Here is a 16,815-nt window from a genome sequence, read left to right as displayed (position 1 = left end):
CTTGAAAAGGAAAAAAAAAAAAGCCCCTTTGTCTTTGCATTTGCTCATTGCACATTCCTTCCAGCTGGGACCCAGACATTGACTGTGAGCCTTCAAGTAGGTCAGCATCTTTGGATCTAATTGCAAATCCCACATGAATTTGAGAAGTCACATTGAGACAGAATTTTGGCTTTTCTTGCTCTGGAAAGATAGCCGCATGTGGGATCACATTTCTAGCTTCCGTTCTCTCCCTTCACCAGCGAAGGTAGTTGGCTTCTGGGTTACCTCCACGAAATGATCTTCATGTTGCATTCTTGCAGATCTACGCCTAAATAAGCCATCAATACGGAGCTCCACTTCTCAGATGACCAGGAATAAATGCGACAGCATTCCATGAAATTCTACCCACCCCAGGAGCTGATAATTGATCATGTTCAGTTCATTAGCTACCTTAATGAGCAATCTCTAGCTCAGAAATGACAGGCTGTGAACATTTTGAGTACCAACATCAACATCAGTGGGCATAAGAATCACCTGGGAGGTTGCTAAAATGCAGATTCCTGGGATCCACTCATAAAGAGCTGGAATTGGTACACAGGTCTAAGGCAGGCCCTGGGGATTTGCATTTTAAAAGGCATCTCCAGTGATTCTGATGCAATGGTCACTGGAATCCTGGGGAGAAACGCAGTTCTGCTTCTGAAGGGTTGAATGGTGCCATGCTGGGGGTCTAAGTAGATGTCAGAGCTGGGGTGGAACTTCCTTGATGCCTTGCAGCTATTACCAGAGCACCTAATCTCCCTCAGACCTGCTCCTCCACAGTCTTCCCTATCTCAGTAAATGGCAGCTCCACCCTTCCAGTTTTCCACACAGAAAAACGTGAATGTCATCCTGTACTCCTCTTTCTCTTGCACCCCACATCGAATCATCAGCAAACTGTTGCCTCTGCCTTCAAGATATTTCAGATCTGGTTCCTTCTCATCCTCTCTACCACCACTTCTTACTACCAAGGCACCATCTCTTTCCTGATTTCCCATAAGTTGGGGCATGTCTCTGTTCTTCTCAAAACCCTCTAGCCGCTTCCCATCTCACTCACGCTAAAGGCAAAACCCTTACTATGACCTACAAGGCTGTATGTGAGCTGGTCAGAGCACCCTCTCTGGCCTTCTCTACTGTTCTCCAGCTCCCGCCTCCCCCCTCCATCCCCACCCCAGCGAGGCGCGCCCTGCCTGCCTGATACAGTGCCGATGCCTCCCTGAATCTGTGACTCATTTTATTACCTCCTTCAGGCCTCTGCCCAAAGGTCATCTGCTCCCAGACATCCTCCCTGACCACTCTGTTTAACAAAGCAAAGTGCACCTACCCCTCCACCCTTATCATCCTTCCCTGCTCTTAACACCATCCTCCATACTGAATAATTTACTTGTTTATTGACTGCTGCCCAGAGAATTCAGCTTCAGGACAGGACTTTTTCTGTTTTTTATCTCTGCTCCTGGACCACCATAGTGAGATGTCAGCAAATATCTGTTGAATTATTGAATGAGTGAAAGAAAATTGGTAGGGGCACTTACCTTTTCACCTAACAAGCTGCCTTTGTGAGTGTTAAGTGTGCAAATCTGTGTGTGCATGTGTGTGTGTGTGTGTGTGTGTGTGTGTGTGGAGGAGGGGAGTGGGGGTGGAGGATGGAAGAGGGATTAGAAAGTGAGCCTTAAATTCCTCCTGATTAGATGAGAACCGACCTTCTTTCCTTATCTATGGTTGGAAGAATGAGCTCAGTAAAGTTCCTTCCTGAGAATACAGTCTCCTCAACATTGTTACCTAGATTTACAGGCCAGCTTACCAGTAGCTATTTAACCCATCGTAATTACAGTTTCCACCTTATAATAGCCTTTCATGGGGGCCTAACCATCATTTATTATTTTTTTGTAGAAAAATGCAGTCTGCATTCCACTCGCCTTGTAAATGTCTCCACAAGTTGCATTTGTAAGTTACCGGCTGCATTGCTGTGTCTCTCTTTACCATAGAAAGCCATGCCTTCTTGTTTTTAGTTATATTAACCTAATTCTCCATATCTGTGGTCTCTCCCACATTCCAAGTCTCTGCCTGCTTCATAGTCCACTCTCAGAGTAGGAATCAGGTCAAAGAACATACCTTCACAAAATAACTGAAATAGAGTGAATATAATACAAATCCATCATTTCTTTAATTTGGGAGGCAGAATAGTGTATAGGTTTTTGGTTTTATTTTTACCTGAATTTCCTAAAAATGATACCTTTTAGACCAGCATCAAACTGCCTTTTTATCTTGGTGCTCAGATATACTTTAAGAGAAAATGTGATTTGGGGCAATGCAGATGTGAGGAAGGGGGTGTCATCCCGCTTTTAGAGACGAGGAGGCCAAGGCAGACACAGTTTCTGTAAAGACTGAGTTGTAGAGCCTTGTTCCCTTGTGTTCTGAGAGACAAGAGTTATGACTGGTGGCTGATGAGTGCGTGAGCCCTCTGAGCTGCGCTTCTTGGCACAGAGCTGTGAGCCCAACACTCTTTCTCCCTCTCAGCCCCACCTGGTTGTGACTTTCTGAGCTGAGGAAAACTGAGTTCTTGACACACCCAAGTTACATTCATTTCTTTTTACTCAAAATATCCCCCTTTCCTTTTCATAAACTAATAGAGTGTATGTTATTTTCCCCGTAGCAACAGCTATGATTTTTTTTATCATTATCCACCCTTTTTTTTCTGCCTTGAGTTTTACCACTTTCCTGTTAAAAAATGTTCAACATTTTGCCTAATTTTCTATTTTTATCAAAGTGGAATTTCTCAGTTGAGTCATCAAGACCCTGTAACAAATCTTGAGTCAACAACTTCATTCCTACTAGGTTCCAAATCAGATATTCCACTGGAGTCAAGTTTTTATCAGTTTGTTCTGCCAACCCACATCTGGCTGCTTCTTCAAGGATCTGTACAAGCAGCAATAAAGCACTATCCAAAAGCTAATGCTACTGTACTACTATCATTTTTTCTTATCCATGCTTTTCAAATGTGCTGTAATATCCATCTGGAATAATCTTCTCTGCTGTCTTCTACCGCTAAGCCTGACTTACGAAGTATGACTCAAATCTTGATCATTGAGCCCATGTTGACTAAATGCAAACACCTAATCAGTTCCTTCACCTAGCTCTCATAATCTAGATACTTGGGGTCCAAAGACCAATGCAGAGGTAGCAGAGTACAGCGGTTGAGAATGTGGATTCTGCAGCTGGACTTTCTGGGTTCAAATCTCAACTTCAGGCAAGCCACTTTAACCCTTTGTGTCTCAGTTTTTTTTAATCTACAAAACAGGAATAAAAATAGTTCCTTCTTCCTAGGCTGTTGTGCAAATTAAAAGAGTTAATAACTGTAAAGCTCTTAGAATACTATCTGCCATATATTAAGCACATAGCTGCCATATATTAAGTTAAATGTTAACTTTTATTTTCACTTGCTGATACAAGGCTTTCTACGGGCTTTATTGTTATAGATATGCTGCTATATCTTCCCCATTAGTTTGTTTGCTTTCTGTTCTCTCCTGGAATACTGGGTGAATATTGATCTTTTACTTTCTTGTATCCCCTCTCATTTCCTTCTTCCAAACCTAGACATGGAACTACCACTTAGTTTTTCCTAAGAATAAGGTATCTTTCATCCTCAGAGCTGGCACTTGACACCAGTCAGTGTCTGATGCTAGAATACTATGCCATCCGTGAGTCATCAGTATGCTCCTGGAGTCTCCAAACAACTCCAGCTCCTGGGGACCAGGAGGCAGAGGTGTGTGCAGCCACTTTGCCACCTTGTGGCCATACTTGGGATCGGCATCCCCCAGTGTGCTGGGAGAAAGCTCTCTTTTCCACCCATGACCACTTACCATGCCCCACCCCCTTGACCTTTTCCTTTATGGACAATGGCATTTGCTCCAGCCCTCTTGTTTCTTTGCTGTACAAATGGCCCCTTTTCTTTTTTCTTTTTAATGGGCAAAGTGAGAGATTGAAGGAACAGCTACTGATTGAAGGAAGCCTACATTGGTCCACCATGGCTGCCTAGAAACTAACTCTGGCATAGACCTCTATACTACTGAATGGAAATTCTGCTTTGCCATAGTCATCATAATAAATCCTTTTCCTTAAGGTGTGTTTTCTTTAAGGCTCTTCTTCCCTCTCAGGAAAAAAAAAAATTTTTTCTGGCAGTGAGACAAGCTATAGACTATTCTTTTTAAGTTCTGTCTAAGAGAAGAATGGTTAAACACGAAAACTGTATTTGATAGTTTCTCTTTTGCCTTCCTTTCAGGAGGTCATTACTATTTGATTGAACCATATAAAATTGCTAATATTTAACCATTTTGATATACAATACTGGCAATTTCATACAGTTTAACCTAACATATACTTACTGGTTTGCTTTCATTTCACTGCACTCAAACCACAGCCGTCCAGTCTCCTCTGAGTTCACCGACTTTGAAATGAGACCCATATGGGAACAGTAAGCAATACTTCTTGTCAGAAGACAAAGTAATTTAATTCCCCTGGGTTGAATGTTATTCCTGTCTCTTAAACATCAAAATCTATTTGTTTATTGCAAATCTAAACTGATTTTATGGAGCAGATGCCTTGTCTATGAGGAAGCTTGGCAGCTCCAATGCTGGAATCACTTAGTCCTTTTAATGTGAGTTTGTTTTATTTTTCAGTCTTCACCTATAATGCTGCCAACAAGGAAACCTGTGAACAAAACCACAGGCAGTGCTCCCAGCATGCCTTCTGCACTGACTACGCCACCGGCTTCTGCTGCCACTGCCAGTCCAGGTTTTACGGAAACGGAAAGCACTGTTTGCCAGAAGGTGATTGGTGCTGGCTCCGTGAGGGGCGGGGGCTGCTCTGCGTATGTTTTTGCTGCTTGCTTGATTCCGGCTACCTCTGTGAGCTCCGCTTTATTGACTCTGCACTGCCACTACTTGAATCAAAGAGCTAGTAACTTGTAGGTGCTCAATAAAAAATGTTTGAGGAATGAACATATATGGGCTGATTTCCAATTTGAGGGTTATTCAGAAATTTTTCTCCTTTTTCCCAGCTCATTGGAGCCAAAGTTGAGGGAAGAGAGGGAGAATGGAAGAGAACACAAATCTGTTTCTTAGACGAATAATTGGTTGGTTTGGGAACCAGTTAAAATGGCTTGCAAAAGAGTGGGTTTTGGGAGTTGTCACTGGAATTATTTTACTTTTGTGCTCCCACCCCCAGCCTGGGTGATAGCCAAGGATGACTGTAATTGCTGTTGTTTAGGGGCACCTCATCGAGTCAACGGGAAAGTGAGTGGCCACGTCCGCGTGGGCCATACTCCCGTGCACTTCACTGATGTGGACCTGCACGCTTACATCGTGGGCAATGACGGCAGAGCATACACGGCCATCAGCCACATCCCACAGCCCGCGGCCCAGGCTCTTCTCCCCCTCACACCCATTGGAGGCCTATATGGTTGGCTCTTTGCTTTAGAAAAACCAGGTTCGGAGAATGGCTTCAGCATCACAGGTGAGCAGAGAGTCTAGGAGGGGTGATATTCAGTATTGCTTCAGAGGCACTGCTCGTCGGGGCTGGGCCTTGGGCTTTATGTAATGAGGGATACTTGCTGTTTAATATTCTAGAGCCACAGCTGCATAGTTTTCTGACTGGAGTAGGTAGAGATGGTTTGGCCTTGCACAACTGACTTTTGACTGACAGTGATTTTTTCTAAATATTCTCCCAGCTGCTCTGAGAAATAGGATTATTCCTTTTAGAGCATTTGTGTCTGCTCACTCCAATTTGTTGAAGCTTACTTATTGGTCAGACTTTGGTTGAGTTATTATGCACAGATCTGTCAAACAGAGATGCAAAAATGGTAATTTTAGGGCACCTGGAGGAGCCCTGGTGGCGCAGTAGTTAAGTGCTTGGCTGCTAACCAGAATGTTGGCGGCTCAAACCAGGGCTTTGAACGAGTTTGCTCTGGTTTGAACTCCTGCTGAGAATTTGCCTTTCCACCCCAGATATACTAAATCAGAATCTACAGTTTAATAAGATCCTCAGGTGATTCTTATGTAGAACAAATTTTGAGAACCACTGCTCTACTAGTGGTTCTCAAAATTGGTCCCTAACCAGCAGCATTAGCATTGCCTGGGAACCTGTTAGAAATACAAATTCTCAGCAGGGGTTCAAACCTGAACGAACTGGTTCAAAGCCCTCATTTGACCCCACTAGCTGCTTTGCAGGAGAAAGTGTGGCAGTCTGCTTCCATAAAGATTACAGCCTTGGAAACACTACGGGGAAGTTCTACTCTGTCCTATGGGGTTGCTATGAGTTGGAATCGACTCGATGGCAATAGGTTCAATGGGAGATGATTTTACTTGATGGGAACAAGGGTGTCTTTCCTCCTTTCCCATCCCCATGTCCCTCCTGTCTCTGAGGGAACATCTCTCAGACTTTAAACTGTACACAAATCTTGTTGAAATGCAGATTCTGATTCAGTAGGCCCAGGATGGGGTCTTAGAGTCTGCATTTTCAACAAGCTCCCAAGAGATGCTGATGCTGCTTGTCCAAGGACCACCCTTTGATAGAAGTATATATAGGATACTTTTGGGTTTCGTCAGCTTACCACCTGAAAAAGGTTGTTTTCTAGTGAATTTATCTTTATTGCACATGAAATAAAGTGCTGTGAGAAGAGTTCTTCCCTACCTCCAGTAGGAGTGCTTAATAACTATTCATAGAACCTTGGCTTTAGTCAAGGAATGATTAAAATCTGGGTTCAAAAGTAGATAGATAAGATATAGTACACCCAGTTGAATTTGCATTTTAGATAAACAACGAATAATTTTTAGTATCTGTATGCCCCAAATATTGCATGGGATATACTTATACTAAAAATAATTTGTTGTTTATCTAAAATTCAAAGTCATGTATTTTTTTTTCAACTAAATATGGCAACTTTATTTCTCACGGAAAACAAGTGTCTACAAAGAGAAGTGGTGTGAGGCAAGATGAAACCACACTCTTTAAATAACATTTTTTGGAAATGTATGGAATCAGCAGCTGAGAGTATTTAGTCTTGGATATCAGATATCTCTTAGGCACCATCTGTAACACTGGTAGAAATTGGGGGGAGAAAATGTGTACTGGTAATTGTATAAGCAAAGCCTCTTTTCATGCCTTTGTTCTGAATTTTTCTCCTCTCCCAGGTGCTACCTTTACCCATGACATGGAAGTTACCTTCTACCCAGGAGAGGAGAGGGTTCATATCACTCAAAATGCTGAGGGACTTGACCCAGAGAATTATCTGAGTATAAAGACCAACATTCGAGGCCAGGTGCCTTACATCCCAGCAAATTTCACAGCCCACATTGCTCCCTACAAGGAGCTTTACCACTACTCTGACTCAGGTATGTGTAACCAGTTTTTACATCTGTAAAATGGGGATGATAATATCTCACAAGGTTTTTGTGAGGATTAAACGAATTCATGCATGGAATGTCTTTAGAACAGTGTGTGGCATATAATATGAGCTCAATATTGCTTTTATTATTTTTATTCTCCTTATTGTTATTATCAAATATAGTATAAATGAACAGGGTTCTGGCTGCTGTACACAAGAATATCAATGTCCCTACCCAGTACTTTCAAATAATAATCACAACGTTGTTTATGGAGATGGGTAGGAATCATATAATTATATACATTTTTTAACAATCATGCTGTCTGAGGCATGGAAAAATATTGATTATTAGACGTTATACTTGTCCTGTAACCTTGCTCCAGCTGATAGCTTCAGCATCCTTTAAAATCACAGAAAGGATGCTGCATAGTTTTGTAAAATTAATGTTGGGTTTGGAGTCAGAAAACAGGAACTCATATCCTAGATGTGCCATTTAAAATCTGTGGGAAAAATAAGTTAACATCTGAAAACCTATTTTTATATCTTTGGAATGGTAATAATAACACCTTTTCTGTCTCCCTTATGTGGTTGATAATATTTGTAAAGTCTGATGCATTCTGTGAAACACTACCTGAATGCAAGATACTGCCTCAACCACAGCTGCTGTCTTGCATAGTGGTTTGGTTTGAGTTGCGCCTTTCCTCCTGGCCCCTGCTTCTCTTGCAGTGTGAGTGCTGGAAGCCAGGCAGGAGAGGTCGGGGAGAGAATGGGAAGCTGAGTCCCAGACTGAGCACAAAACAGCTTACAGCCAGATAACTTGACTGACCTCTGGACTCACCAACTCAGACTGAGAGAAAGGACCCTTTCCTTTCCCTAGAATGCTTCAGACTTACTAAGTGAAAAGCAGTAGAAGTTGTGTGCAATATAGAGGATGGATTAGTTAAAAACTTGAGGTATAGAGTCAGGCAGACATGATTTCCAGCTCCGCCACATACCAGCCTCATGAGTTTTGGCTAGTTATCTGACCTCTGTAAGCCTTTGCCCAAAGGATGGTACTGCCTACTTCACTGGGCTGTTGTGAGGATTAAATGAGGCAATGCATATAGAGCACTTGGTGTGGCTGACACATAGTAACATTTATTCTTTGCTTATAATGACAGCAACAGTTGCAGCACCTCCTCCCTCTCAGTACTTTGGCTTTGCCTCCACTCAGGTTCTAGGGATTGCCTTGCAAGTATTCCATATAAACTCGTAGTTCCCAAGGGTGCTTGCTCCAGGAATTAGATGAAAATGTAACTGGAAAGTAAAATATTCTTATTTCTCATGTTTAAAAGATAGCACAATAAGCTGTTGTGTGTGTGGAATTGCTAAAGGTCAAGATGTACAGTGGATGAACTTAAATGCATAATTGTCATTATTTAGCGTTAATATCTAAGAATGAACCTCAAAATATTAAATAGGTTTGCCATGCACCAATCTCCACAAACTGTTTTAGTAGTAAGATTATATATATATTTGGTATGAGTTGGTGAACTGTGATCATGCAACTATTTAAAAGAATAAGCACGTTAAGCAATAACAACAACAAAAACTATGGAGAAAAACTTACCCCACATGGAAATCTCTGTATGTATCTACCCATCTATCTACCCATCTATCTCTCTCTCTATTCACTCACCAACTCACAAGTTTGACTCTATAATGTATCTATTGCAGTTGTGACCTCTACCAGTTCCAGAGACTACTCTCTCACATTTGGTGCCATCAACGAAACACGGTCCTACCGAATCCACCAGAACATCACATACCAGACCTGTAGGCACGCCCCTAAACACCAGGCCATCCCTACCACCCAGCAGCTGAATGTAGACCGGGTCTTTGCCTTGTACAATGATGAAGAAAGAGTGCTTAGATTTGCTGTAACCAATCAAATTGGCCATGTTGAAGGTAAGGTTTCCCTTTTTCTTGTTGTTGGGCATGAATTGCATCTAACCTTCTTTCTTCATTCCTTTTTGAGTAGCCTCAGCAATTCACAGAAGTTACTGAGTGCCAAACTGTGTTCGGTGCTGGGGTGCAAAGACAAATAAAGCAGAGTCTCTGTCCTTGAGATAGAGACAGAGGCAGAAACAGAAACTGTCAGAACAGTGGCCCCTGCCAAGGCCAGGAAATGAAACACAGTAGGGGAAGCTGTTTTGCAGCAACACTCAATTGTGTGTGCTAATCTGTGTTGGGATATATCTGTGAACAAGACAGCATAGCTGCTGCCTTTGTGGAGCCAAGTTAGGAGGGAGAATGATGCTGATGAGTATTTGTTATTGGGATAAGTGCAGGATGCTATGAGCCTAGTCTGGAGGCTCAGGGAACATATCCCTAAGAAAGTGACATTTTAGCTAAAACCGATGGGAAGAATTTCACCAAACCAAGGTGGGGCAAAGAACCAATGCCTGGAAAACAAAACAAAATAAAATTGTATCAATGAAGAACCTACAATTAATTTCCTACATAATGGTGAAAGACTGAATGCTTTCCCCCTAACATGAGGAACAAGTCAAGGATGCCTGCTCTAGCCACTTCTATTCAAGATTGTACTGGAGGTTCTAACTAGGGCAATTTGGCAAGAAAATGAAATAAAAAGCATCCAAATTGGAAAAGGAAAGTAAAACTATTTCTATTCTCAGATAAGTAAAACTATTTCTGTTCTCAAATAGTATGATCGTGTAGACAGAAAATCCTAAGGAATCCACTAAAAAATATTAGAACTAGTAAGCGCGTTCAGCAAGGTTGCAGGATACAAGATCAATATACAAAAATGAATTATATTTCTATATTGTAGCAATAAGCAAAATGAAAATCAAATTAAGAAATAATTCCACTTCAGAAGAATAAAATACTTGGGAATAAATTTAACAAAAGAAATGTAATATTATACTTGTACACTGAAACCTACAAAACATTTTTTTTTATGTTTTTTTTTTTAAATTGTGTTTTAGGTGAAAGTTTGTAGCTCAAGCTAATTTCTCATTCAAAAATTTACATGCATATTGTTTTGTGACATTGGTTGCAATCTCCCCAATGTGATAGCACACTCTCCCTTACCACCCTGGATTCCCTGCGTCTGTTCGACCACTTCCTGTTCCTTTCTGCCTTCTCATCCTGCTTTTGGACAGGAGCTGCCTATTTGGTCTTGTATATCTGATTGAACTAAGAAGCATGTTCCTCACATGTATTATTTTTTGTTTTATAGTCCTGTCTAATCTTTGTCTGAAGAGTAGGCTTCTGGAATGGCTTCAGTTCTGAGTTAACAGAGTGTCTGAGGGCCATAGTTTCGGAGGTTCCTTCCAGTCTCTGTCAGACCATTAAGTCTGGTCTTTTTACGTAAATTTGAATTCTGTTCTACATTTTTCTCCTGCCCTGTCCGGAACTCTCTATTATGTTCCCTCCCTGTCAAGGCAGTCATTGGTGGTTGCCGGGCACCATCTAGTTCTGGTCTCAGGCTGGTGAAGTCTCTGATTCATTTGGTCTTTTAGGCTAGTATTTTCCCTGTGTTTTTGGTTTTCTTTATTCTCCTTTGCTCTGAGTGGGATGGGACCAATAGATGTATCTTAGATGGCTGCTTGCAATCTTTTAAGACCCCCATGCTACTCACCAAAGTGGGATGTAGAACATTTTCTTTATAAACTATGTTATGCCAGTTGACATAGATGTCCCCTGAAACTATGATCCTCAGGTCCCAGCCCAAGCTCCTCTGTCCCTCAAAGTGTTTGGATGTGTCTAGGAAACTTCTTTGATTTTGCTTTGGTCCAGTTGTGCTGACATCCCCTGTATTGTGTGTTGTCCTTCCCTTCACCAAAGTTCACCCTTGTACAAAACATTTTTGAAAGAAATTAAAGGAGACCGAAATAAATAGAAAGATGTTCTATGTTCAAGGATTGGAAGACTTAATATTCTTAAGATGTTTATACCTCCCAATCCCCACCAGAATCTCAGCTGACATCTTTGCAGAAATTGACAAGCTAATCCTGAAATTCATATGAAAACTCAAAGATCCCAGAATAACCAAGTAATCTTGAAGAAGATGAACAAAATTGGAGGACTCGTTCTTTCAGATTTCAAAACTTTGGGTAATCAAGACAGTGTAGTACTGGCATAAGAATAGACATACAGATCAATGGAATAGAATTGAGAATCCAGAAATAAATGCTCTTATTTACAGTCAGTAGATTTTCAACAAGGGTGCCAAAACAATCAGTGGGGGAAAGAATAGTATTTTTAAGAAATGGTTCTGAGACAATTGGACATCCACATGCAAAAGAATGAAGTTGGATCCTTATCTCACACCATATCCAAAGTTAACTCCAGCTGGATCAAAGACCTAAATTAAGAGCTAAAACTGTAGAACTTTCAGAAGAAAATAGGGGGGTACATTTTCGTGACCTTGAATTTGGTGAGCATGTGGAGAAATTGGAATGTTCATACATTGCTAGTGGGAATGTAAAATGGTGTAGCCACTTTAGAAAAGGGTATAGCAGTTTCCCAAAACATTAAACATAAAGATACCGTTTGACCCAGCAATTCCACTTCTAGTTATGTACTCAAGAGAAATGAAAACATATGTCCACACAAAAACATGTAAACAAATATTCACAGCAGTATTATTCATAATAGCCAAAAGGTAGAAACAATCCAAACGTTCGTAAACTAATGAATGGATAAACAAATATTGTATATCCATTTAATAGAATATTATTCAGCCATAAAAAGGAATGAAGTACTGATATATGCTGCGACATGGATGAACCTTGAAAACATTATGCTCAATGAAAGAAGCTAGTCACAAAGGACCACATATTTTATGGTTCAATTTATATGAAATGTCCAGAATAGGCAAATCTACAGAGACAAAAAATAGATTAGTGGTTGCCTAGGGGTAGAGGGGGTTGGGAAGATAGGAAGTGAAAGCTACAGGGTATGGGCTTTCTTTTTGGGGTGATGAAAATGTTCTAAAATTGATTGTGGTAATGGTTGCACAAATCTGTGAATATACTAAAAATCGTATACTTTAAATGGGTGAATTTTGTGTATGTGAATTATATCTAATTTTTTTTTTAAAAGTTGTAAAAAAAAAAAAAAAGCAAAATAAAGCTCTAAAGCAGTAGTTCTCAAACTTCAATGAGCATTAGCATTGGCTGCAAAGCTTGATGAAAATGCAGATAAAAATGTTCTAGGCAAGCCAGAGGATGATTCTCTGAGGTCAGGGAGCTCTGCAGATAAGAGGGGCATTTACGCTAAGTCAGATCAAGGAGACGTTTTAATTCTGAAAGGCAGTTGGTAGTATTTTCCCCCAGAATTCGAGAAGCATGTGAGGAGAAAAAGAATGTCCTCTTTATCCAGTCTCCATATTGGTACTAGTCAGTCCAAAACTGGCACCTCAGAGAGGTGACTCTGTAACTCACAAGCAATTCTGGGCTTTATTACTGGAGTGGAGGGCCCCTTAAGCTTCCCCAGGCTCAATGAAGCTCATATGGAAGCGCCACTGAAGATAGCAAGATCTTAAGGAAAGAGGACTAGATGCTTCTCTGGGAGGCAGAGATGACTTGTTATGAGAATCCTGAGTCTGTTGGTTTGGTTTTAGGAAACTTGGTTGGGGAGTGTAGGCACTGGGTGTCTGGAGACAGGACTGTAAGGTAGTGAATAATATGAAAACATCAGTTGATTTTAGAGGAACATGTAAATTTGGAAGGGAAAGAATTGTTATCGCAGATTTCTCAAACCCCTTGCCATTATAGACTCATAGAGACCCTATAGGACAGAGTACAACTGCCCCATAGGGTTTCCAAGGAGCACCTGGTGAATTCAAACTACCGACCTGTTGGTTAACAGCCATGCCTCTTAACCACTGCGCCACCAGGGCTCCGGTGCAGATTTCTGAAGGAGAGATTTAAACAAAAACAGCTGGGGAAAACATCCTTTACCTATAAATGTCCTGCTCAGCCCTTTGCTGGGTATAAGCTCTGATCTGTAAAAACAGCCATTTGTGCAAGAGATTCCAAGGCCATAGAGTCCCATTCAGATTGTGAAATCATTTAGGGAAACATATATCTCTGGGTGTGTTCTTCTCAGGGACATGCCAAACGTGAGGCCAGAGAAAACCAGAAAACTGGAAAGTACCAAGGGCTATTCCAAGTACCTTACATGAATTAACTCGTTTGATCTTTACAACAACCTCTACCCCAGTGGAGGTTGTTATTATCCCTATTTTACAAATAATGAACCTGAGGTGTAGCAGTGAAGTAGTTTGCCTGTGTACAACTAATAAATGGTGAGCTAGGATAGACTTGACTGGCCTGGGACTGCCTCAGAATTTAGACCAAATTTTAAAAAGAGAGAATGGGTATGTTTGAATTAACTTTTTATAATTGAATTCTACTTCATCACCCAACATAAAACAGCAGTACTGTTTATTCTACATCAATAGGAGAAAAACGAAAGAGTAAAAAAAAAAAGAAAGAAAGAAAAAGAAAGCAGCAACAACAAAAATAAAACCTTTCTTTTTCTTTCCCTCTTGATGTGTAGCGGTATCCTTCTTGTCTTTTGCTTTTTCCAGAGGGAGCTATTATCTGGTTGGAATGCAAGTAAAACAACACAGCTGCCTGTACCTGGTGTGGGAGCATCATGGTTTCCCAGGGTTTAGAATGCACTATTGTGTCTTTCCCAGTGAGTAACCAGAGCCTGTAGCCAGTGCTGACTTCCCAACACTTCCCCCTCCCCATACCAATTGTTTGAGTTTCATATGTGGGTTGGCTGTTTTTTGTGGGGTCACAGAACAGGATCCAGTAATGCTTCCTGTCCTTGCTCCCACTTCAGGGGTCCTTTGGGCGAATTGAGGAGACTTTGGGCAGAGGCCCACACAGTGAAGCTGAATGGGTGCAGCCAAAAACTATTCCTTTAAGGGAAACCACTCTTCCCCTCTTGATTAAATGAGTAAATTAGTTCCAGATCTTTTGTCAGAGTCAAGCAGTTTAAGAGGGTGAGGGTGAAGTAGAAAAAGTCTTAAGAAGGATATTTCTACACTTAAACTATAATAGGAGAAAAGCTAACAAACCATAGAGAATGAACAGCCAAGTAGTTTTAGAATATGAAAAAATAATGTTTTTGGAAACAAAATTCAGTGAACAGTCCCAGCTTTGTGGGCATGTGACCTCTGTTGCACAGGGCCCTGCACTCAGAAGGCCCCCATGCTTGGCTTAATACTCTGTGGTGCCATCTTGAAATTCTTAATAACTTGCATTTCCATTGCACTGAGCTCTACCAATTATGTAGCTGGTCTTGTCAGTGAAGTGCATTTGAAATCCGCATTGTGAATTATGGACGTTTTCTTCTCAATTTCAGGTAAACTAATGTATCTTGTCCAAGTTTGCAAGGCAACTATTTTCAAGTGGGCTGCTTTTACTCCTCCTCCTGCTTGTAATGCCTAACAGGGTAATAAGCTCTTGACATCTGTGTATTCTCACTGAACTTTTTGTTAGAATGTGCCATGGTGACATTTTGATGCTGGAAAGTATTGAATTAGAAGGCTAAGCATTGTTGTTGTTAAGTGTCGAGTCAGTTCTGACTCATAGAGTGGAACTGCCCCACAGGATTTCCAAGGAGCGGCTGGTGGATTTAAACTGCTGACCTTTTGTTTAGCTACCGAGCTCTTAACCACTATGCCACCAGGGCTCAGTTAGTATTTATGAATTAAAACATGTTGAAGATTACTTTCCACCTTTGCTGGGTAGGCCAGTCATTTTGTATGGAATCTTCTAAAATGGAGAAATAATAATAGGGGAGAATCAAGTTCTTATCTTACCTCAGGCCTTCAGTGAGGACGTGACCCTGCTATTCTCAGCTGTAACCTATGCTGGGTGCTGACTCAGGAACTTGGTCTACACTATCAAGTTAAGCTAGTGCTGTGCTTCCTTCCCATCTGCCAAGAGATCCAGAGGGAGGGATGAGGAGATAAAAAGGCACAGTGGGACTTCTAAGGATGTATGCTGCATTTGGGGAGCTAGGTTTATGCTGACATACTGAAGTTCATCATGTTTAAATAGTGCTGGAGCTGTTTGATGGTCCTTTGACTTGGCCAAGATTCTATTACTCCAACCAATGTCATTGAGGTGAAGCAACAATAAACCCATGGCCCTTCTTATTTTTAGGCAATAATAAGGGAATTATTTGGGCAATAATATGAGAATATTTTACTCCAAGGATATACTGTCATTTTCTTAAATAGTCAGAGTTTACCAGAAAGCAAGGGTATCCCATCTGGGACCTAGCAAAGAATCTTAGTTCAAACTAATAGAAAAAACTGGAAGGGCCATATCCTGGGCAGTGGGGCAAGCACTGGGGAGATAACCAGATGTCCTGAAGGACTAGGAGGAATCCAGTCTATGAGGTAGGATATAGCAGTAAGTACTTAGGGTCTAGGCTAGGAGTTAACTTTTGGTAAGTCCCACCCACACAAGGTAAAGGGATGGGGAGACACGGGTGAGACAGTAGAACGATAGTAAGTCCAGGAGGAGGTGGTACCAGGAAGTTAAAGCCATGTGTTAGATATTTTTATTCCCTGGACACAAACCTACTGAAAGCAAGAAAATGTTAATTGTCATAGTGTAGGCAAGAGGAGGCCATATTGGAAATTCACCCTACCCTTGGATAGTAATAATTTTGCAAGGTCACCAGGTGTGCCACAAAACACAGACAAGTGTACAGTCAGTTCCAAGGACTCTTCTGTCTCCTTTCTGTGCCTTGGTCGCCTTCTCTTTACAACATTCAGATTGTGCTTTTGTTTTTTATTTCCTCTCTACCCACACAGGGGATTCAGACCCTGCTCCAGTTAATCCTTGCTATGATGGCAGCCACACATGTGACACAACAGCACAGTGCCATCCAGGGACAGGTTTAGCCTATACCTGTGAGTGTGCACCTGGGTACCAGGGAGATGGACGGAGTTGTGTGGGTAAGAGCCATCTTCTATGTGCTTCTTTCTTGTCACTGTTTTTACTATGCCTAGAATTATGTTTATAGAAGACAATATAATATCTTCCTTATGTTTATAGAAGACAATATAATATCTTCCGTATTATCTCCACTGATCTATGAATTTAGTTACTAACCTGAAAGCAGTCATTGAAAAACTAAAGCATAGTCTGGTTAAGTTTGAGAAGCTAGTTTGGAGTGGGTATTTGGGGCTGGGACTTGTGAAAAGAACATACCTGTTGCAATTCCGGGATATTCTGAGTTCTTAAGTTTTGTGATTTTGAGCCTGTATTAAGTAGTTCTTAAATTTATAAAAACATAAGTTTTAGAGGTAACTTTAAATTTCAGACATTAGTTCTGTTTCACCTATTATATCCCAAAATAAGTAGTAATTTTTTAAA

At 41.0% G+C, this 16,815-nt stretch overlaps 1 protein-coding gene across 1 annotated transcript in view; it reads left to right on the top strand.

Moving 5' to 3' along the window:
- Positions 1-16,815, top strand: part of NID2 (nidogen 2) — a 74,902-nt gene that overhangs the window by 29,248 nt on the left and 28,839 nt on the right. The window contains exons 6-10 of the mRNA XM_004371089.2: positions 4,692-4,841; positions 5,281-5,526; positions 7,203-7,403; positions 9,113-9,343; positions 16,251-16,394. Of these exons, the coding sequence (XP_004371146.1) occupies positions 4,692-4,841; positions 5,281-5,526; positions 7,203-7,403; positions 9,113-9,343; positions 16,251-16,394 (972 nt within the window). The remainder of the gene's footprint in view (positions 1-4,691; positions 4,842-5,280; positions 5,527-7,202; positions 7,404-9,112; positions 9,344-16,250; positions 16,395-16,815) is intronic.

This window comes from Trichechus manatus, unplaced genomic scaffold (genome assembly GCF_000243295.1).
Source record: "Trichechus manatus latirostris isolate Lorelei unplaced genomic scaffold, TriManLat1.0 scaffold00010, whole genome shotgun sequence".
In the NCBI taxonomy this organism is placed as follows: domain Eukaryota; kingdom Metazoa; phylum Chordata; class Mammalia; order Sirenia; family Trichechidae; genus Trichechus; species Trichechus manatus.
The sequence above is the reverse complement of the archived record's forward strand: the minus strand, read 5'-3'. Positions and strand labels throughout refer to the sequence as shown.